Consider the following 23,770-nt stretch of genomic DNA (forward strand, 5'->3'; position numbering starts at 1 on the left):
TGCATTGTTAGGGGAACTTAAAATATTGTTACGAAAGGAGTATCAAGGCCCATTTATATAATGAAAAACGATAATGAAACAAAAAACCGAACACAAAAGACCTCTACTTGATCCTTTGTATATATATTTTGCTTCATATATTTATAATTCATATCTTTTTATACAGGTTTCACTAATAGGCACAGAATATAAAATTTTACAGTACTTTTTTTCAAGTAAAACCCAAAAGATTTGGTTCTATAGAATAATTTATCTAAGGCACCCATAGCTGTGGGACAAGCATACTCGTCATAATCTACCTAGCACTATCATTCTTACACTACCATGGTAATCATATTTATTGCTTCTATTTCAGATGTTCTTCAGCTTCACAGACAAGGCCGATATAGACATGGAGACGGTAGATTTGGAGCCGCTGCCCACCCCGCAGGCGCTGCGACAAAACTTTGACGACTTGGAAACAGTGACCTCGCTTTGACACTAATATTTATCATTATGACATAAGCTGTTAATTTACTACCATTAAGATAAATAATTATGAAATAACACTAACAAATATTGTGTGCTATTCATAGTCTACGCACAATATTTGTTAAGATCAATGCAAAATGATAATCCTCGGGTCACATTTTTCTCCGTCAAAATACAACATACTTGTTCAAAAACAAGAGCGATTTTTCAAGGGCAAATCCTTTTGTATGGTGTAGAAAAACTTCGTCTTAAATATATTATAAAAGACATGGGCTGTGACAATTAAGAATATAAAAAATCGTGAAATTATATCAATTTTAAAGTGTCATTCTTTAAACTTTAAAATTAAAACTTTTAGTGAAAATATTACGGAAATTTTTACGGAACACCAAAGTAAGCTAAGCTAAGCTAAGACTCTTTCATATATTTATTTCACTGGTATGAATAAATAAATATATATAAAACAGATATCAATAGAAGTATAAAATATTATATGTAAAAAATGAGTAGGTTATCATTATCTTAAAAATCTTATAGAAAACATGTCGGTATTACATGTCTGGATAATGTGAATGAACTAGACTTGTATTTTACATGTAAAGTTTAGACTTAATATTACATGTGAAACACAAGTTTAATTATAAACAACATGTAGATATTATCCACGCCTTGAATGCATATATATGTATTGAAACGAGAATTAATGTAATCCGAGGAAAATTGTTTAAGACAAATAAGTTGACAAAGTGAAGAAGAAGAAGAAAAAATGGATTATATATTGTGCCAAATTATGTAATTTGCACAAATATAGTCGTTCCTATTTGCTCAAAAATCTCGTAGAATATTATTTATAGAAAGCAAAAGCAAATAGATAGGTTTAGTTTGAAAACGTTCAATGCAGACTAATGAACCCTTCTTTGCATATTGGTGGAAATTTCCATCATAACATTGAATGCTTAAAACTTATATAAAAGACCAAGTTCACTTTAAGTTGTGTCTGGATAATTTTTTAATGTCCATTGCAGAAAAAAAAAAACATAGCTGTCAAATTTAATGTTTTAACCATTTTTTCTTTAATTTTAAACATGAATTATATGACTTTGATTTCACCATTAAATAAAAATCATGCAAAGAAGGGTTAAACACTAATAACTTCTTACAATATGCCAACCATGACTCCTAGAAAGTAGCACACAAATTTATACATAGATAAGCTAAAATACACGTATGTAATATAAATGGGCCGGAAAGAAAGAATATTTATTTAGTACTTAATTTCACATTTAATTACAAAAATATTTAACAATAAACAAAATGGAAAACAATACACTAAAATGGTGTCACTCGATTATATGCCATGCTCTTTTGAACATGACGCCGATTTTCAGTGGCATCAATTTAGACAGACAGCAGCATGAAGCTTCTCTTTCCCATACATTCAGTAACAAGAACACATATATACATACATATAGTCTATATCAACAGAATTTGAGAAAAATATAAACATATTGACCTAACACACATAAAACTGAAATAAAAAATGATTAATCGATTGAATGTTTCAATTTGTTGCCGATTTAATTTAATGACAATTTCAAGAAAATTTCGTCACCTTTGCTAAGTTCTGTTGAAATAATTTTTGCCGATAGATTCGTTTGCGATTCGCATGGTAACAAGCATATGACGCGAACACATTGCGTTTGCAGAAAGAAAACAATCTTCAAAATCGACTTTTAAGAATTTTAGGGTTAGTATTAAATTAATCATAAGAAATAAATAGAAGGAGGTTAAAAATAAAAAAATAAAAAGATTATTGTTGTCATATTTTTATTATCCAAAAATTAGATAGGTACATTGTTACATTAGGTACTTGAGAATCGTGTGATTTATATAAATTATAATTTACATGGAGATTTAAAATCGAGTTTACGGCCAACTTGCAGTTCGTTGTTACACTATTAATTAATTAATGCAAGTTTTACATCTTGTAAGAAATAAACAATTGAGATCTTATTGTTTCTACCTTGTATTTATTTAAAAAAAAAATAATAATATAATTATATATAAATTCTAGCTAAACCGGTAAACGCTATTTGCCCCCTAGCGCCACCTACTGGATTTGTATTTTCTTATATTGATAAAAATGTCCTACTCTCAAGTTACAAACAATAGATATTAAGAAAATTTCATTTATAACTAGTTTCGGAGATTAACGTGAACAAACATTGTGACAAGAGATTTTATATGTTAAAATAATCATTTACGTGATGTCTGTAATGATCCCTGTCGTTTCTAAATACAAATTTTTTTAATACACAAAAATATATGTTTGTCTATTGAAAAATTAAAATTTGAAAATGAAACTTATTAAAAAAAAAACATCGCAATTTTACAAATCATATTTTTTTACATCTTTATTTTGTTGTTAAACTCATATTCTTTGAAAAATGACATTAAAGTGGATTTACAGTAGGGGGGATTCAGAGGTGCATTGTTTTTAAACCCAAAAATTTACTAAAGGTTACAATACAAAGCCCACTTAATATGAATCACTTTATGCGTCTTTAGGAAGATTTTTACAAAATATCTATCCATGTACATGCATGTAATTGTAAACTCTATTGTTGTAACAATAAGGTGCTATTTAGAATCTCGTGAACGTATTATGCGACCACTGTGATATTAAAAGTGTTGTTTTTTTTTAGAATTTTAAATAAATTGATGGTTTACGGAATATGCTTTGTTTTTATCACATTTATATTTTTTTTTTATACAACTTAGAATGGCAAACAAGCTGACGGCCCACCTGATGGAAAGTGGTAACCGTCGCCTATAGACATGAGGAGTACCATGGACATAACAGAGTATACTGTTTCGCACATGATACCCCCCACGCGTTGCTATTCCTAGGGACTCTGGTGTTATTCCTCTGTACACTGTAAATTCACGCCATATCCCACCCTTCAAACCGAAACACAGTCATGCAAATACAACTGCTTTACGTTTGAAACACGAATGGGACAGAGGTACCCAAGCAATCGACTTTTGTACAAAGTCTCCCTCTGGTGAAATGAGCTTGGAGAAACACAACGCAATTTTGAGTTAATGAGACGGCGCAGTGGAGTTCACCCGAGTTACTGAATTAACGCAAGAAAAATCGTTGAATTACCCACATATACACACCATGCTGAAAGAAATGACCTGTACAATATTTTAGGGGGGTAAAGGGTTGTTAGTAATGGAGACTGAGAATCCCATTGCTAGCAATATACCCAACCAGGTCGACCTCCACGCGGTTCCCCCTGGAAACTATCATGGTTAATTCCTGATGAATTCATCATGATGGGCTAACTGGCCTGTTTTCATTCTCATCTATCACCCTTCACTGGTGCTCCGCCAGCGTATCCCGTTAGCGCATGCGGGGTTACCATACCATTTTCACCCATCAAAAAAAAATTGAGATCAACTTAGATAAGATTCTATTAACATCTTACCTGAGTTGAACGTCAACGTTTATAACTAATATCTGTAAGTTAACCTTATAAAAAAATGCAAAATAGTTCATATTTAAAACAACTAGCTGACCCCGTAAACGTTGTTTTACCACTTATTGCGAAATATAAAAATTGCGATTAAAATACAGGGGTTGATCGTAAAACGATGAAAATTTGAGGTTATATGTATTTTTCAATGCTAAATCATAATAAAATACAAATGGAAAAATTTGTCAAAAAAATAAAAAAAAATTTTTTTGGGGTGGGTCACCCTTATCATTGAGGGGTATGAAAAATAGATGTTGGCCGATTCTCAGACCTACCCAATATGCACACAAAATTTCATAAAAATCGATAAAGCCGTTTCGGAGGAGTTTGGTAACAAACACCGTGACACGAGAATTTTATATAAAACTATGTACGAAAATGTAACGACATATGTATAATCTCTTACAGAACTAAGTACATAGTCAATTAAGTTTATTATATAGATCTCTGTAGTAAATTATATAATATAAAAATAATATATATTTAATTCAAAATATAAGATTAAAGCGAAAATTTAATAACTTTGGCCTAATGGTTTCCGGTCTAGGACCTTGAGATCTGGGTTCGATACCCGTCGAATAAATACAAGTAGGCGATTTTTGAGTATGCACATTTTTTTACTTGAATTTTTATACACTTATTGGAATCCGAATTCAAAGTGAATTTTGTGAATAATTTCTAGTGTTCAGATCGGATGCAATGCCAGTATAATGTATAAAACATAACACAAGTGTATATTTCCCGTGTGGTCCCGGCATAGAATAGGCCACCCCTTCCTTTGACGTGGATGCCGTAAGACTGAGGGAACTTAACGATCAGCTCACCACTTCTATCTTAATTTTCTTTGTTTGTTACTTTTTTTTTTCTTTATTTGTTTAGGGACCTTTGTCCTTTTAGGCACGTCAGTCCCGTCGTACCTTAATCAATTTTAGGACATCATTGTATATATTTTAACAATTAAAAGTTCACAATTTTACGAATTTTTAACAATCAAAAATACCACCAAATCAAATAAAATGAATGAAAGGAATGTCGTGGAATAAAAAAAAAAAAACAATAATCTATGGTCCGATGCAGGCCTCAAAGCAGGTAGATCTACATTAAAACCTACATCCAACCATATCATACATCAGCTTCGCGTCGTCGGACGAGGGGTTTGTTACTTAGTGTATAAATTAAGATTTATTTCATATTAATAGTCGGTTGAAAGACAATCGAGGCTAAAGGTGTCCCTGACGGACTGACAGACCCACTTTAAGACAATCCCTATGAGGCTGGCATATACACTCCGGTGTACTAAAGCCTCAACAAAAATTTGATTAAAAAAAGTCAATTGTCATTCAGTTGAAAGACACGGTCAATATCAACCTGGTCGTATCGCTCCATCTCGCAAGAGAACGCATGGAATGTTGAAACCAAAATGTACATTTCACATTAATAAAAAAACAGTCAATATAAACGGTTATAGAATTACAACAAACTTACTGAATCGAATTTAACTCTAATCTTAGTCTACCCATCATGAAAATTTGAAGTTCATCACCATCAAGGGTGATTCGCTCATCATCAATCACCCTCATGGCAATTAGAGTACCTTATTAAAAAAAAAAACTAATTTCCATCGAAGAACATGCTCCCCAAAGCGGCCGACTTCTTGAAGTGCAGCGCCAGTACATCCAAGGTGCGGAACGCGAGGTCCCTGTTCACGTCTTTGTGCGTAAAACTAGACACGAGCAGCGTCACGGCGCGCGACAGTGTCTCCTCACCGAATAGATATAGAGCTGGTAAAGGAAAACACAATTTTATTGTATTTTTATATGCTTTTTGACATATCTTTTTTATAATATACATATTTATATGTCTTGCATAATTATTATTTCCAGTTAAAATGGTGGTCAATAAATTTAAATTAATCGATAAGTGCTTTTGGATATTTCCATTTTTGAAATTTAGCGGGAGATTTTTGAGATGAACACTCAATGTCGAATAACGAATGAGCTATGAACGCTCTATGTTCAACAATGGATGAGCCATGAATGCTCTATGTTCAGTAATGGATGATTTATGAATGCTCTGTATACAATATAGATTGTAATGAATAAATGAATACAACTACGTACCTGGCATTCTCTCCAATATGGCGGCGACGGTCTCCTCTTTGTTGAACTCCATCAAGGGCTCCTTCTGCGTAGAGGTGGGGAGGTCGGCCTGCTGGGCCATGTTCCGGAACACCGCGAACACCTGCTGCCGGAGCCACGTGGTTAGCTCCGCCAGCCACGCATCTATCAAGGACTCCGCTAGGTCTGCATACAAATATTACTTAACGTTAAATTGAAATTTGATAATATCTATGATGAGGAGAAGCTGGAGGCGTAGGGAGCATATCGACCAGTGCTTAGTAGAGCAGCGAGATGATATGCAACTTGAGAGGTGGCGAGGTGAGTATGGTAACTAGTAGCAAGTTCAAGGTGCGGGGAGGGAAAAGGAAGTAGATAGAAGTCCATCGAAAGTACAGAAAGAATCGGGAGAAGAAAGTATAGAGAGAGAAGGGAGTATAGCGAGCGGCGGCGCATAGAATAGCGAGAAGCAGCTCTGCCTGTTAGGTGAGTGTTAGAGTGAGGAGGTGGGAAGGCGAGCAGGTATATGGAGGAGAACGATATATGGAGGAAAACGAACGTATTTACTGACGTCAGATATAGATATGATACAACAGATAGGGCCACAAGTCTGCGCCGCTGCGCCACGTGCGAGGCGGCGGGGGGCGAGTGTACTCACCGGCGCCGAGCAGCGCCGCGAGCCGCTGCGCCACGTGCGAGGCGGCGGGGGGCGAGTGTACTCACCGGCGCCGAGCAGCGCCGCGAGCCGCTGCGCCACGTGCGAGGCGGCGGGGGGCGAGTGTACTCACCGGCGCCGAGCAGCGCCGCGAGCCGCTGCGCCACGTGCGAGGCGGCGGGGGGCGAGTGTACTCACCGGCGCCGAGCAGCGCCGCGAGCCGCTGCGCCACGTGCGAGGCGGCGGGGGGCGAGTGTACTCACCGGCGCCGAGCAGCGCCGCGAGCCGCTGCGCCACGTGCGAGGCGGCGGGGGCGAGTGTACTCACCGGCGCCGAGCAGCGCCGCGAGCCGCTGCGCCACGTGCGAGGCGGCGGGGGGCGAGTGTACTCACCGGCGCCGAGCAGCGCCGCGAGCCGCTGCGCCACGTGCGAGGCGGCGGGGGGCGAGTGTACTCACCGGCGCCGAGCAGCGCCGCGAGCCGCTGCGCCACGTGCGAGGCGGCGGGGGGCGAGTGTACTCACCGGCGCCGAGCAGCGCCGCGAGCCGCTGCGCCACGTGCGAGGCGGCGGGGGGCGAGTGTACTCACCGGCGCCGAGCAGCGCCGCGAGCCGCTGCGCCACGTGCGAGGCGGCGGGGGCGAGTGTACTCACCGGCGCCGAGCAGCGCCGCGAGCCGCTGCGCCACGTGCGAGGCGGCGGGGGCGAGTGTACTCACCGGCGCCGAGCAGCGCCGCGAGCCGCTGCGCCACGTGCGAGGCGGCGGGGGGCGAGTGTACTCACCGGCGCCGAGCAGCGCCGCGAGCCGCTGCGCCACGTGCGAGGCGGCGGGGGGCGAGTGTACTCACCGGCGCCGAGCAGCGCCGCGAGCCGCTGCGCCACGTGCGAGGCGGCGAGGCCGGCGGCCGCCGCGGCTGCGCCAGCGCCGCACCACCCGCGCCACCGGCACCACAGGCACTCCTCTACACATATGTTTAGACGTTAAGTTCTTAATTAAGTAAACATTTATAATAATAAAAACTGTTATTTTCATTTTGTATTGCTACAATGTGTACAGTATATTGTTACAAAATCATCGTACGCACCGAAGTCGTCGGCGGCGAGCAGCGCGCGCGGCTGCCGCGCGTGCTGCTGCTGCCGCTGGTGGTGGTGCTGGTGCTGGTGGTGGTGGTGGTGCTGGTGGTGCGGGTGCGCGTGCAGCGTGTCGAGCGCGGCGTCGACGTGCGCGTGCGCGCGGCGCGCACACACCGCGCGCGACACCGCGCCGCACACCTGCGCCGCCACACACGCATCTACAGCTCCACGGCGGAGGACCGTGGGCGTCAACTCTAGCAACCTCATCACTAGCGATATTTGTAACAGGATGACTTTTACGCAATCCCTCAATCCCCACTCCCCTGCAAAGCGTCATAGTTAACCCCGAAACGAGTAAATCTAATAGTACAAGTAACCGAAACGCGTTACATAGCAGCATGCTACGGCACAACAGACGAGGTTCAGCGCTCACTCCACACATCCAAATACGAACAAATTTTCTATTAAAAATGAAACTTGTTACTTAAAAGATTTTTTTATTATTCTCCTTTTTTAGAAAGTTCTTAAAAATTCAAAATTCTAAATTATTAAACTCTCTAGAGAATTTAGTATTATATTCCCCTTTTCACCGTCGTCGTATATATTTTTTCATTCTACCTAATAGTCAAGTTTTAGTGCTAGACACTACATTTTAAGACATAAAAAAAAAGTTGTCTAAATTTCTAATAGCATCATGACCAGTAAGCACTCTTTTTCCAAATATAACTCCGTTCTTTGTACTAACACTAAGTCCGCCAGAGGTGCAGACGTAGGTCCACTGTTGCTGCGGCGCCGACTCGACCCCCGGCGGGCCGACTGGCCCCGCGCCGCCCGCTGCTACCCCCGCACCGCCCGCCACCTCAGCGCCCTCCGCGCCCACAGCCGTCTTTATAGAGTTGAACACACCGGTGACGGTGCGTTGGAACAACCTGTTATAGCAACCATAAGTAGTATCGCTATATACTACCCCCAGAAATTGGGGAGAAGCGAATTGCTAGCAAAGGGAACTAGCAGCCTCATTGCTAGCAATATACCCTGTAGATCGACTTCCATGTGGTTCCCCCTGAATAATTAACTAAAAAAAAGCAATTCTTCTAAATTTGTCATGATGGGCTAACTGGCTTATTTTATCTTGAGCTGTCATCCCTTACTGGTGCCCCTTCATTGTGTACTGACAGAAGAGATAGGATTACGATTTCATCATCTCAAAAAAATCCGGTTATTAAAGTAAACAACAACAAAATAGATACCAATAAATACAAATTTATTTTTTATTAATTGGAAAAATGTAAGTAACAATTATGAATATGGAATATAAAGAAGCATGCGGCCGTGCATTCATGCATGCTTGCGTGGATGCGTAAATAGGTTTGCACTAGACAAGTGCTCCGAAAGGTCTAGAGGACATCGGTCTTCTATGCATCCCTCGAGCTTAGCCGCAGGCTCAAGACCAGACACGCACGAGTCCCGGCGTACCGTGGAATCTCTGATTCTACGAGATGGCTTCATTGAAAAACCTTCAGTGCTAAATATCAAGTTCGTGTGAATAAAGCTTCGGAATGTTTCTACAGTGATGGTTTTTCCTAGCTTCAGTTTACACAGTACCGAGATTACGAATCCATAAGCCTAGGTACTTAGCGGAGGGCACTTTTCTTTCACTTTGGTTGCAGCGTGCGAGCGTGAAAAGAAGCGTGTGTACACGTTCTTGCGTACGAGAGTGCATGAATGCGTGCATGTATGCGTGAGTACGTGCGTAATGGGTACAAACGACGGTGATATACAAGTAACAAACTAGTCTGGAAGCCAAAATGAAACCGCAGATTGGACTTAAGTCTTAGGAGAGATTTTGCCTCACTCTGCGTGTTCTACCGCTTATACAACGGTTTGTGCTCAGAGGAATTATTCAATATGATGCCTACGGCCACTTTCTATCATCGTACGGCTCGCCATCGACAGGGAGTTCACCCTCATATCTTACAGCCTAAATGGTCGCGTACAACGCGGTTTCAGAGATGTTTTCTCCCACGAACACTCAGGTTATGGAATGGGAGCTCATTTCAGCCGAGATTTTCCCAAGAGACTACAGCATAGGGCTCTTCAAAAAGGGGGGTAAAGAGGTTTCTTCAGGGTCGGCAACGCGCGTGTAATACCTCTGGTATTGCAGGCGTTCATAGGCTACGGTAAGCGCTTACCATCAGGTGGGCCGTATTCTTGTATGCCACCTCAGTGGTATAAAATAAATAAAAAACTTTAGAGACGGCAATTTCAATTTACACTCACTTGTCCAGTCTTTGCATATTGTTTGACGTTTGTCCGGGCGACGAATTCCTATCTGCATTCATGTCGTACTCGTCTGAAATAAATCATTATATCTTTATTATTTTCTTTCCATAGTACTTTATAGATATTTTTTATGGATGACAATAGAATGGTAACCCCGCCTGCGCTAATGGTATACGCGGACAGGGCACCGGTGAGGGATGGTAGGTGAGGATGAAAAGGCATATCAGTTAGTCCATCGTGATGGAATCATCTGAAATTCAGCACGATGGTTTCCAGGCAATGGGACTGGTAGTCCGCATTACTAATAATCCCTTCCCCCTAGTACTTTGAGTACGATTACCCCATTAAAGATGATAGTCGTGAGTATACTAATTCATTTAGAAGGAAAACCTGAATCAAAACTTGATACAGAAGCGCCTGGTCAGCGTGGTATAACAGTAGGACACTATCCATTTAATACTTCTCCTTTTACGAGGAGAGGAGTGTACATTCGCTGCGTATCTTTCCGTAGTGCAAGGAAGACGGTAGGTGATCACGGCTACCTCACTGTGCCCTCTCACGATCCTTCCTCCTCTTTCGACCTCATACAAGTACCGGCGAGCGCGATTGCCTCACTGTGGTGTGTGCCTTCCACCACAACGTCTCCTCTTCCAACATGACTCACGTACCAGCGAGCGCGGCTGTGTCCACAGGTCCGGGCCGAGTGCTGCTAGCGCTGCGTCCTCGGGTCTCCTCCGCGCCCTCCCACCACACCTCCTCCGGCCTGACGGGGCACACGCATAAACATCGATTGCTTAATACTCCAACTACCATACACTAAGTTCTTAGATCATATACGAGATAGATGAAGCAATTGCATGGAACAGTTTGTTTTAATTAAAGAAATACGCACAGTATTAAAAAAAATAAAGTTTGAAATTGATCACAATATATTTTTGGAATCATCGTCATGTCAGCCATTAAGTGTCTACTGCTGGACATAAGCCTTCCCCATAAGGGGAGTTTTACCAGTAGTTGCCACGCTTGTCAGGCAGGTTTGTAACTGCAGTCAGGCTTTTAATGATGTTTTAAAAGGGACGCTGCTGCCCATCCGTCTACCGTTAAAGGAATGAAATAGGTAGCCTATTTTATACTGGAACCACACGGCGGTAAATTTCGGAACATCGAAATAAATACCGTAGCTTGCCGTACTATCGCTTAAAGACTCTTGAATAAAGAATTTTCGACTCGTTGCAACGACAAGTTATGAGAATTGTCGATGATCCCAGGCTCACAAGCGGTATCGAACCCTTAAGTCTTAGGAGAGATTTTGCCTCACTCTGCGTGTTCTACCGCCTGTACAATGGATTGTGCTCAGAGGAATTGTTCAATATGATGCCCACAGCCACTTTCTACCATCGTACGGCTCGCCATCGACAGGGAGTTCATCATGATGTCCTACAGTCTGAATGGTCGCGTACTGCGCGGTTTCAGAGATGTTTTCTCTCACGAACACTCAGGTTGTGGAATGAGCTCCCTGCCGAGCTTTTCCCAAGAGACTACAGCATGGGGTTCTTGAAAGAAATTTTGAAATATCGTTTTTTCGCTAACAAACGAAGTGCCCTTATCAGGATAAATATTTACTAAATATTAGGTTATTTAAAAACTAAAGAACGAGTGGACCAATTCAGCCTTTTTTTGCCAATATTCATTGAAATTCGAGGAAGGTTCTTATGAATGGAAAATTGGAAAATTTTCCCGGGAAAACATAAAATCCCTTTTCCCATACAAATTTTTCCTATTTGCTATAATATAGCTTTTGACTGAACTATATCTTTCGAGTCTAGAGTTTAGAGCTACTAGAAAATTAAATATTTGACTATGTCAAGCTGGATGTTTACTACGTCGCGTCGAATAGTGATACCTGGAGCTGGCTTCGGCTCTTTGCTGCAGCAGACAGCGCAGCTTGGCGATGCTGGTGGATAGGTCGGCGGCCTCCTCGTACTCCGGCTCGGGGCTGTCGCACAGCGGCACCGGCGGCGGTTCAGCACGGGGCACCCCCGCCGCCGCTGGAATAGGCTTCGCCTGCGACGGCTGGGGGCACATACTGACGTGTATTGGCTAAATCGAAGAAGTAACATATAGATGAAATCTTTAGAGGGACTAGATCATCTAAAAATTTCCACCCTTATTTTTTTTTTCTTTTTTTTTTATACAACTTAGAATGGCAAACAAGCTGACGGCCCACCTGATGGAAAGTGGTAACCGTCGCCTATAGACATGAGCAGTAACATGGACATAACAGAGTATACTGTTTCGCCCATGATACCCCCCATGCGTTGCCATTCCTGAAGACTCAGGTGGTATTTCTCTGAACACAACCATGCAAACACAGCTGCTTTACGGTTGAAACACGAATGGGACAGAGGTACCCAAGCAATCGACTCTTGTACAACGTCTCCCTCTGGTATGAATGTTTGTATGTATGTAATTTACCATATTACACTAAAATTTAAATATTTTTTTAATCCGCCATCAAGTATCTCTGCACATACTAAAGGTCGACTAATAGAGAATGCCTATAGCATTAAGCCCGCCTTTTGTACCACATTTTACTGGTCAATATAGTTTAAATAAATAAAAAAAAAAAAACAGAATTTTCCAGATCAGCTTACAACTCCCATCAGTTGTAAACCGATGAGGTAACAAACATAAAAAAAAATACAATCGAATTGAGAACATTCTTTTTTTTTAAGTCGTTTGAAAATAGAATGTGCACTGACTAGACTGTCTTGAGAAATAACTCTCTGTTGTTTCAATAAAGGTGGCGCTTGTGTGCTGCTGACGTCATCTGTAACAATAATTTAATTCCTTGACGAAGGTCTGTAGCTGAAGTAAAATAAAAAAATAATTAAAGCGTCCCACAAAAAAAAAACATGTTTTATCTGTAAGGAAGAACATACAGTTTGGTCCGATAGGAATTTTATCAAAATTGATTCAATAGTTTAGTTTTTAAATCGAAATAAATGTTTTCTTCACAATTGAAGGCGTGAATTTACTGGGTACAGAGGAATAACACCTGAGTCCTCAGGAATGGCAACGCATGGGGGTATCATGGGCGAAACAGTATACTCTGTTATGTCCATGGTGCTGCTCATGTCTATAGGCGACGGTTACCACTTTCCATCAGGTGGACCGTCAGCTTGTTTGCCATTCTGGCAAACAACATTCAGTTTTTGGTCAGTCCGTCTTTAGCCGATACAAATTATCTGGATGGTTTCTCCACGCGAGAACATGTGGCCATTTACAACTTAACAATTAACAACCGCAGTTAGACTTTGGAGATGTTTTAAGAGGGACGTTGCTGCCCATCCCTCGCCCTTCCTTTAATCGCCTCCTACGACACCCACGGGAAAGGAAGGGGTGGCCTACTCTGTGCCGGGACTACACGACGTCATAATGAATTCATTCAAAGCATATCTATGCTATTCTGTTTTTACGATGATGGAAGATGGTAACATGTGATGTAACCTTTTTGTGGAGCATTAGGTATGGCTGCCTCTTTGTTTTCAGGCTTCTTGTTGATCTCTGCCGGCGAGATCTTGTCGACGCCGCGCTCCTTGTGGGATGACGGGGACTTGTCCTGTTTACAAAGACAAAAACCGATCAAGCGTGCGTTGGATTAACGCACCAAGGAAAAATAATGAAAAGAAAACGAGCTGAGTTTCTTGTCAGTTCTTCTCATCTCGATATCATTCCGAACTGACGGTAGATTTGACATATCATAAGAGGCTGTAATAGACCTACATGAATAAAGATATTTTGAATTTGAAGGGTTCTGTACATAAAATAATCTCATATTTCTACGTTATTTTTATTTAGAATCCATAACACACGCACACACACGCACACGCACGCACGCACGCACGCACGCACGCACGCACACACACACACACACACACGCGCACACACACACACACACACACACACACACACACACACACACACACACACACACACACACACACACACACACACACACACACACACACACACACACACACACACACACACACACACGCACACACACACACACGCACATACACACGCGCTCGCTGTTTGTGTGTGTGTGTGTATTTAGAATGTAGGTAGTGTAAGTATTATATGTATGCTATTCTATAGTTACTGTTTAAATTTAATATTGTCATTACGTTCCACCGTCAATTATATTTCCTGTTATTCCTGCCGACTGGTACATAACGCTTTATGGTGTTATATAATTCGGAGATAATGCTATATGGTGTTAAGTGCTTATGTAATTCGGTAAATCGAATCGAATGATAAATCGTTTACCTGGTCGGTATTTTTTTTGGCAAATTATTTTCTACTCTCTAATAACATATAGACATGTCAAAAACGGGTAACTTACTTGCGAGTCGTCACTGAGACCGGTAAACCGAAGTCCCTTCTTCAGGCCAGCTATGCCGAAGTCGAGCAATCCTTCCATCATACCAGCTGCCTCGTCCTATATTCCAATATTCATTTTTAAATAACTTATAAAAAGAAGAAAAACTAAACTGTATTTTTAAACTTAAATAAAATACAATTATATAGACAATCATTTATTTATTATATTTTAATAATTTACTTATTTACTATTTACTCTTTATTATATAGAATATATATATATATATATATATATATATATATATATATATATATATATATATATATATATATATAACAATGATCCCGAGTCATCTGCGTCTACTGACTACCTGCAATATGCTTGAGGTTGTCACTTCATCTAGTGGGGAGTCGTCCTACACTGCCTTTTGCCTATATAAGGTCGCCACTCAAAAATCTTTTATCCCCATCGGTAACTCCCCCTCACTCCACTTCATAGACAATAAAATATATAGCTTTTGCTATAACTTTGCCAATTATTTACCAGAGGAAGAGACATTGGATAAAAAACGTCTGTTTGGGTACCTCTGTCCACATCATGTTACTGCCACCAAAGAGATATCATTGCATGGCTACGTTTCGGTTTGAAAGGTGGTATGTATCAGTGAAATTACAGGATACGGAGACATAGCACCATAGTCTTTAGAAATGGCGACACTTAATAAGAGAAATACCGTGAGCCTCATGGTATATCCAGTGATAACCATATCTCAGAATATAACCAATCCCCTATAGGTAATAGTTACCAAATACCATCAACATGTTATCCATTGCTATTAAAATAAAAAAAAAAAAAACATTAGTAATACTAGTCGACTTGCTAGAGAATGCGCAATACACTTACGGAATGCATGCACATTGCATAAAACAATTCATGCAACATTTTACACAAGACGTGCGATGAAATTGTGTCATTATTCATACTTGTTTAATAATTAAATAGATTCGAAACATACTATCGTGCGATACAAATTTGTAACAAACCTGAGGGTCTACCACGAAATGAAATTCCGAATTTTCGGACTCAATTTCGTGTTTTTGTTCGTACCGAAATCGATCTAGTAAATGAAGTTTAACATGGGGAAGGGATTGTTGGTAACGCGGCCTACCAGTCCCATTGCTAACAATATACCCTATTAGGTTGACCTTGACTTCCCCGTAGTCCACTCTGGAAACCAGCGTGCTGAATTCCAAGTGTATTCATCACGATAGGCTAATTGACCTGCCTTTTCATTCTCACCTATCATCCCTCTCTGGTGCCTCGCCGGCGTATACCGTTAGCGCAGGCGGGGTTACCATTCCATTCTCATCCATTACTTATTATCAATCCTACTATAATAGTCCAGAGCAGCGATATTGTAATATTTTTAATATTTTATGTATTATGTAATTTTAACATCAAATTTGTGTTTCGTTTGGTTCCGAAATTTCGGGAAACATTTCATGGTAGGCCCTCTGATTATATAATATTAAAAGACGAACTAAGAATTCAGATATTGAAAAGTTAATTAAAAGAAATATCGATGCAAATAGGATATTACATAATTAATGGAATTTAATTAAATAAATAAATTGACCGTGTGGTCCCGACATAGAATCCTGGTCATGCGGACGAAGTCGCAGGAAAAAAACTAGTTGTAACTGATTGCAGTGCTAAACTCATTTTGTATTTAGTCATGTTATTTTGTAATTAAAAATAGATAACTGACACTGCTCTTTCATTTTAAAATAGACATCCTCACTGGTGAACATTCCGGCCGTGTGTATACTGGGGACGGGGGGGGGGTTGTCACCATTCCATTATCATTCATTAGCAAAAAAAAACACATAAATACACTGTTGTAGGTAAGAGAGAGATAGAGAGGTTACCATTCCATTATCATTAATTAAAAAAAAAAACACATAAATACATTGGTAGGAAGAGAGAGATAGAGAGGGAAAGTCACTGAAGGAAGTCTCTGTGTGGGAAAACACAAAAATTGTGTTCTGAGATACAATAAATTTATGTATTTTATATGATTAATTGTCATTATTTATTATTTATTTATAGCAAGGCAACAGATTACGAATTAACACATTTATAAAAAAAATATTACATGAAACAGCATTAAATTTGCGCCCCAACAACTGCTCTGCATAACATTCGATATTATATACATTAAAAGAATGACGGCTATAAATTTAAAGTAACAAATTGACAGCCTTAATGTAACATTGCAAGGATTGTTGGTGTAATGAAAATTAACGTTTTTTTTTTAATGGGTAATAATGAAATAGTGGCCTTGCTTGTGCTATCAGTACACACTGGGGGGGGGACACTAGTGAGAGATAGGTCAGGATCGTTCTTCTAGACATCGACCTCCCCTATATTTGGGGGGTTTTGCCATTAGTAGCTACGCTTGACGATGGTGAGGATGAAACAGGTCAATTGGCCCATTGTGACGAATCCAACCAGAATAAACAATTATGGTTTCAAGGGGGAACCATGTGGAGGCCGACCTGTTAGAGTATATTGCTAGTAATGGGTTAATTAGATTTCATTACTAGCAATCCCTTTCCCATACAATTAATATAGTATGAATGGTCTCCAGTACTATAAAGGTTTAGAAGGAGACAAAAGTTATCTGTCACTTTTACACTATACGATAAACAAAAAACATAATAATACAAAAATATTACCTATTGGTATTCTCTCTCTACGAGCATATAAGTAGGAATGACAGAGATAAAGTTCGAGTCAATAAAGTTAAAAGTAGCCAATTATCTTCTCAGAACATGTAAAATTAAAAAAAAAAATATATATATATATATATATATATATATATATATATATATATATATATATATATATATATATATATATATATATATAAATATTTAATAATCTTTGCTTGCTGTGAGTATTGTAGCATTTATGTGCTGTGGTTAACCATAGATACAGATAAAAAATAGATGTCGCAATACTTTATAAATTTTTGACTTCCAAATAAACACAAGAGAGGCTATTTAAACTCGAATATTAAGTTTCTATATGAAATTTATGTCCAAAAATGTTAAAGGGATTAATACAAACAGGATTACATCTGGTGTTTTTGAATATTGTGCAGGAAAAGGTTTGTTATAAATAAATAGTTTTTGTAACACCACTGCAAACCACTAGGAGCTAATGTTAATATGTTGTCAAATCATTTATTTTGCAAAAACATAGATAGATAAATATTAATTGTATAGATTTTTAGACACTATTATGTTTTTATCTAAAAATGTATCAAAAAATTCTATGGCCGTTTATGCCATGCAATTTTTTTTTAAATATTACACATTACATAAAACTGATCTACATTATTTTTAGATATTTATAAATCGTATTTACATTATTTCATGTTATTTTATTACTAGTACAAATTATGTCAAGTTTCATCAATTAATGTCAAAACATACTTCATGAAATATTTTTAAAATAGAAATACATGCGTCATCTACTTCCATCCGAGTCTATGATTTCAATGATTAAATAGTTCGAATCAGAATTGAAGTGATTGTCAAAATGAGAGATACAAAAGAGAAAAGCTGATAGAACGTGCAAAGAACATACACTGGAGCGCTTGGGGGGCACATCTATTTTGGCAGTGTTTGTGACCTGTAGGTCGCCTATCTTAGTCTTAGCCTGGTGCACTGTGCTCTGCAGGTCCTTTAGCAGGGCATCGGCTGGCTTCGGACTCTGCTCTTTCTTTACGGGGCTCCGTTCCTTTGGGCTGGTGTCTAGTTCTAGATCCATGGTGTCTTCTTCACCTAGTATTTTTGTTATTAATTAAACATAAAGAAATAAAGTTTCCTGTTGTACGTGAAATTAGAAAATAATAATATTACCTATTGGTAAGCCTGTCTGACTGTCCTGTCCTATCTTACTTCTTTTTTGGTGAGTATTATTAGTAATGGGGATTTTTTTGATGGGTGAAAATAGTATGGTAACCCCGCCTGCGCTAACGGGATACGCTGGCGGAGCACCAGTGAAGGGTGATAGATGAGAATGAAAACAGGTCAATTAGCCCATGATGATGAATTCATTAGGAATTAATCATGATAGTTTCCAGGGAGAACCGCGAGGAGGTCGACCTGGTTGGGTATATTGCTAGCAATGGGATTCTCAGTCTCCATTACTAACAATCCCTTTCTGCCCTAGTAATGGGGATTAGCAACCTCACTACTAACTAACGCTTACAGGTTGAACCCCCCTTTGGTTTATTGCCAATGCTACTGGTTTATTAGTGCAGATGGAGTTACCATTTCCTTTTTAATTAATTTAAAAAGAAATATAACACCTCCCTACAGAAAGAAATCCATGTTAATTCCAAAATATCAATGAGGTACTAAGGGCTATAGCAATATCCTTGAAAATAACAGAATTTACTAACAAAAAGACCTATTCCTAGTGTTCGAAATTAACCTTTTTATATATTTTGACAATTATAGTTTTTTTTTTATAATAAAAAAGAATACTTATAAATAATTGAAAAAATACAATAATATACAATACAGCAAGTCAACAGACAGCATTTTTACTTACAAATAATATAATATAAATAATAATATATATACATAACAAGAACCAACATATTTTATAAACATATAATTAGTGGTCCTTATTATTTTACAAACATAATGAATGGTCCTTCGAGCCGGATATGAACCAGCGACCTATGGAGCGACCAGGTACCTTTTTAAAGCCTATCAATAAGCTGATGTACCTGACATCATCACATGGTAGTTAATTTTATATGTATAAATACCTAGTGATGCATTAATAGATTGTAACGGTATATATGTTGAAAATTTCTCACCAAACCACAAAGTCTGTGGTGATTTGCTTCGCGGTGGATTGGGGCTACCATCAGCTTCCGTATCCTGGCCCCACAACCGACTCAGTGTGATCTCTCCGTCGAGACTAGCCAACAGGTCCTGGCCGAGACTAATGCACTGTAAATCCATATCTGATTCCCATGTTTTCACACTGCCTATTAAAAAAAAACAAAACCAATGTAATAAATACCTCTGACAAAGAATTTGGCTGTAGCTGGTCTTTACAGCTTCGTCAAGATAAAGGATGAGTACTGAGGGCATTCCAAACCCTAAGCGTAACATGACTTTAAAATTGTGAAATATAATATATAAAATGAACTTTATAAAGTGGCATTTTGATGCCAAAAGGGGCAGAGTTAATAAAAAAATATGAGTGCATATAGTCCTTTAAGTTCTAACTTTGCATAAATATTTTTTTTGTAGTGGTGAGTTATGAGAGATGGAGAGTAAAGCAGATCACCTGAACTACTCAAACTAAAATATAGATTTTAAACAAATGCCCTTTGCATTTTACTAATAAAAAAATTAAGAAATTGAAACACACACACACACACGTGTCTCTGTGTGTGTGTGTCAATATATATATATATATATATATATATATATATATATATATATATATATATATATTAATGAAGCAATAAATTGTATAACAAATTACCATATTTATTTGTCAAATCATTTGGGGAGATAATCAATACTTTACCTTCAATAATCCTGTCATAGATCTTCACCTCATTCCTGCCCTGTCTTCCTCGCCGCTGTCTCAATACGGGTGATGACTTTATGTCCACTGGCTCACTGGATGTAACTGGCACCTCTTCTATAATATTTCCCAACTTTACCTCGTCATCAATACTCTCGTTTATAGCTCTCTGCAATATTGGAGCCGTACTCTTTGTAATGACAGTTGATAATGCACTCTCAATTGTTGTCTCTGGTTTAACATCTTGTAGTTCTTTAACTATACTTTTTACCTCTTGTAGATCTTTTGCTGCCTCTTTTTTCTCTTTAATTTCCTCTTTAACCTCAACAGGTTTTTCATCTTTATATTCTTTCTTGCCTTCTTTACATTTTAATGCATTCATCAATTTATCATTTATCCAAATAGGATCTGCTAAAGTAGACTCGATGAAGTTATCTAATTTCTTAGCCAGAATTCTGACTAGCAACTCCAAGTGTGGTGTCTCCCAGAGTTCCCACGATACAAGCTCCTTAAGAAGCACCCGTAAAATATTAGCACAATGATCAGCAGGTTGGACTTTGTTCGATGTATTCCAAATAGAATGGGATTTCTTGTACAGAGATTCGATTGGTTCGTTTGGTGCACTCTCATGGCGTTTTAGAGCCCTCTTATACTCTTTCAAGTGGCTCACTAGGATAGAACAGATGTCAATGTACACATCTTTTGTTTCAGTCTTGTTACAGATCTAAAATGAAATAAATAGAAAATATAAAATAAAATGTGAACTTAATTATTCTATTTTATTTACACTTTATTGTACACAAAAATTACATTGTTATTTTATTTATTTATATATAAAAGACACACTAACAATATGCTCACAATAATTAATCAGACAATGTATAATAAGTAAGTAAAAGTGAAAAATTACTATTCAAAAATGCTTAAATCTAAGTTTACTTGAACAAAAATATTTCACTCCTCACTACCAAGCTTAAGGCCATATGAACACATCAATTAAAGGTGTATACAGATCTCACAAATTTTGAATAAAGATATACAAAATGCAAGCAAGGAACTGTTCTCTTCCAGCAAACCCTGAGTAGATAGGAGCCAGCAGACAGTGTGGAAACAATAAGAGGAAACAGTATAATTGTTTCTACTAAGAAATAATAAATATCCTTACCTAAATAAAAACTAACTTATATACTTACATTCAAAATACACACATATTTATATATATAAAATATTATTTCTACATATACAACACAAACATAATAAGTATTTAATTAATGATTGAAAAACTAACAGCTTACAAAGTGTTATACCTAAAAATATGGCATACAATGGGTGACCCAGTATATCCTATGATGTCAATGGTACTGTTAATATTTAGTGATAGTTACCAATTCATATTACAACATAATGAGCTTGAATATCATTCCAAGGTGTAGAAAAAATATAGAATGATAGTAGTTAGAAATCAGATTTATAATAAAATAAATCTCATATGTACAGGCCTACTACTGGACTAGGGGGTTAAAGTATATATTTAAGACTCTATAACCGTTTTTCGATTAATATTCTTATTGCTAAAATAAGTAATACATACCTGGAATGTTTTGCCAATCATTTGATCCAACATTTGTTTACAAGCAAACGGAAATCCAATCTCCTCCGATATATACGGTACATACCAGGACGACACCAGCTTCCTCTCCAACACACTGGATATAACACTGAGCTCGTTGGTATCATACTCTTTAAACTCATTATTGGCAACTTTTTTCTTAGTCTTCGGTAAAACTCGAGTTAAAAACGAAAATTGAGGATAAATCTTCAATAGATCTTCCAAGTCATAATTTATAGGCTTATTTAAATGCAACAGCCACTGTATAAACTTAAAACTAAATAGTATTGACAGTATGAAAACGAATAGAAAATAAACTGTAAACCAAATCCCGGTAATCGGTGATATATTTGTTAAATAATTGAGCAAAACACAAATTAAAGTGCCTACACACGAGACTATCGCTAGCGTTTCAAGCAAATTCCTTTTTAACAACATTTTTCTTTCATAATATGTAAAAATCAAACATTTCAATTTACAAATATTTCAGTAATATCGATTTGTTATTTTCATACTTGTGTTTTGTTAAATTGTTAACTACACACACATACATAGAGCATGGAGCAATATGTCAATCTATAATGTCAGTCTCTCAATCTGATATTATGGTAGACTACAAAACTGTCATAGTCAGCTGTTATGACTGTGTTACCATTATAGAAAACATAGTAAAGTTTAATCATGAATCAGTTTTTTAAATAGTAATGATCAATCTATAAAAAAAAAACACCCCGTTAGAACTTCACCTATTTTCAGCTGTGGACATATAATGACTGATATAATGATGATGATATACCTATAAAGATTAGGTATGTTAATTTTCTTTTGTGGCATTCACCTTGTTATTAGGGAATATATTATATTAGAGATAAGTAATTAAAAAATTAAAAAAAAATTAAAGATAAAAAATTTCTTTGATATAGATTAAGTAATAATTAGGTATTAAACTCTTTGTTCTTGTTCTACGAGATGTGTATATGCATATATTGAGGACAGGAATGAGGAATAGTATTTATATTTAGGTTTATGCCACGAAAAAAAGGCGGGAAAACTTGTAACGCGAGGGCGGAAATTTTAAATTCATTTTATTTGTTTAATATTTGTTGCTTCTCCTAGTTTCTTTTACTTATTTCTCCAATTTAAGCCCTCGTGTGTTGTTAGAGGATATGTGCGAGTCAAGCGGAGGCAAGTTAAAAAGAAGAAAAAAAAATACTTCCATATCTGATGAAGAGCCAGATGCTAAGATGAGTATTAAATTTACTCACTCAAAAAGAGGACTGTTTAAAGATCAAAATTACCTATATTCTGACACTACTAAAAATGAATATTTTATCCTGTTGTCTCCTATTGAGGGCAACAATGTAAACTTATTGCAAGTCAATTCTATTCTGAGGACTGTACCTGGTGTATTCTATATTCGTACTATGGGTTCTACTTACAGATGGGCAAAGCACCGGGTTTAAACCCGGTGCTTTGGTAAAAACCCAATAAACACCCATAAACTCCCATAATCACCCAAAAAAATAGGTTTTTACGTATTTTTTTGAAAATATGTAAGTAATACCAATAAATTATTTTTATAAATTGTATTGATCAATTCTACAATATTAAATAAAACGTTAACTAATAATATTTCAGGAAATTTTAAAAATCTATATATAATAAAATGAAAGTAATTAATTTTCGGTGTTTTCATGTTGCAGTTGATCAACATGTTGGCCTTTTGCTTCCCGTAGATACTTTAAAATTTCTTCATAACACCTCGTTCGCACACATGGCCGTATATATTTAAATTCTTGAGCCACTAACAGTCCGAAATACTCATTTCTTTTATCCTCTTCTCCATAAATTAAGCATTTAGAACAGTTTGTTTCTTCTTTCAGTAAATTTTCTTTTACTTTATCCTCGTTTTTTTTCTTTGTTGCGACGACGCTGGGTAAATCATCTGGACACTGGGTCTCACTATCGCCAAATATATTTGGAGATCGGCTTCGGCTACGGCTTGGCAGA

General features: G+C 37.9%; 2 protein-coding genes across 3 annotated transcripts in view; one reads left to right on the top strand and one right to left on the bottom strand.

Moving 5' to 3' along the window:
- The window catches only part of LOC113514677 (uncharacterized), an 86,339-nt gene extending 83,134 nt beyond the window's left edge, over positions 1–3,205 (top strand). The window contains 1 exon segment of the mRNA XM_052893685.1: positions 356–3,205. Within this exon segment, the coding sequence (XP_052749645.1) occupies positions 356–478 (123 nt within the window). The 3' untranslated portion in view covers positions 479–3,205.
- On the bottom strand, positions 2,511–22,317 carry LOC113522112 (uncharacterized). 2 transcript variants are annotated; one of them, XM_052893687.1, is made up of 15 exons: positions 21,743–22,317; positions 20,152–20,875; positions 19,427–19,600; positions 18,226–18,377; positions 14,548–14,643; positions 13,650–13,761; positions 12,902–12,969; positions 12,043–12,212; positions 10,808–10,902; positions 10,137–10,209; positions 8,602–8,785; positions 7,868–8,054; positions 7,631–7,744; positions 6,134–6,316; positions 2,511–5,794 (listed from the first exon to the last, which is right to left on the bottom strand). In XM_052893687.1, exons 1-15 carry the CDS (start codon positions 22,196–22,198, stop codon positions 5,625–5,627), a joined length of 2,958 nt encoding a protein of 985 aa, XP_052749647.1. In that variant the 5' UTR covers positions 22,199–22,317; the 3' UTR covers positions 2,511–5,624. The 2 variants fall into 2 exon arrangements, with proteins under 2 accessions (XP_052749647.1, XP_052749646.1); XM_052893686.1 differs by having other exon boundaries at positions 18,181–18,377; positions 21,743–22,316.
- Positions 22,318–23,770: the final 1,453 nt, after the last annotated feature.

This window comes from Galleria mellonella, unplaced genomic scaffold (genome assembly GCF_026898425.1).
Source record: "Galleria mellonella isolate WM207_F2 unplaced genomic scaffold, CSIRO_AGI_GalMel_v1 utg184, whole genome shotgun sequence".
Taxonomy (NCBI): domain Eukaryota; kingdom Metazoa; phylum Arthropoda; class Insecta; order Lepidoptera; family Pyralidae; genus Galleria; species Galleria mellonella.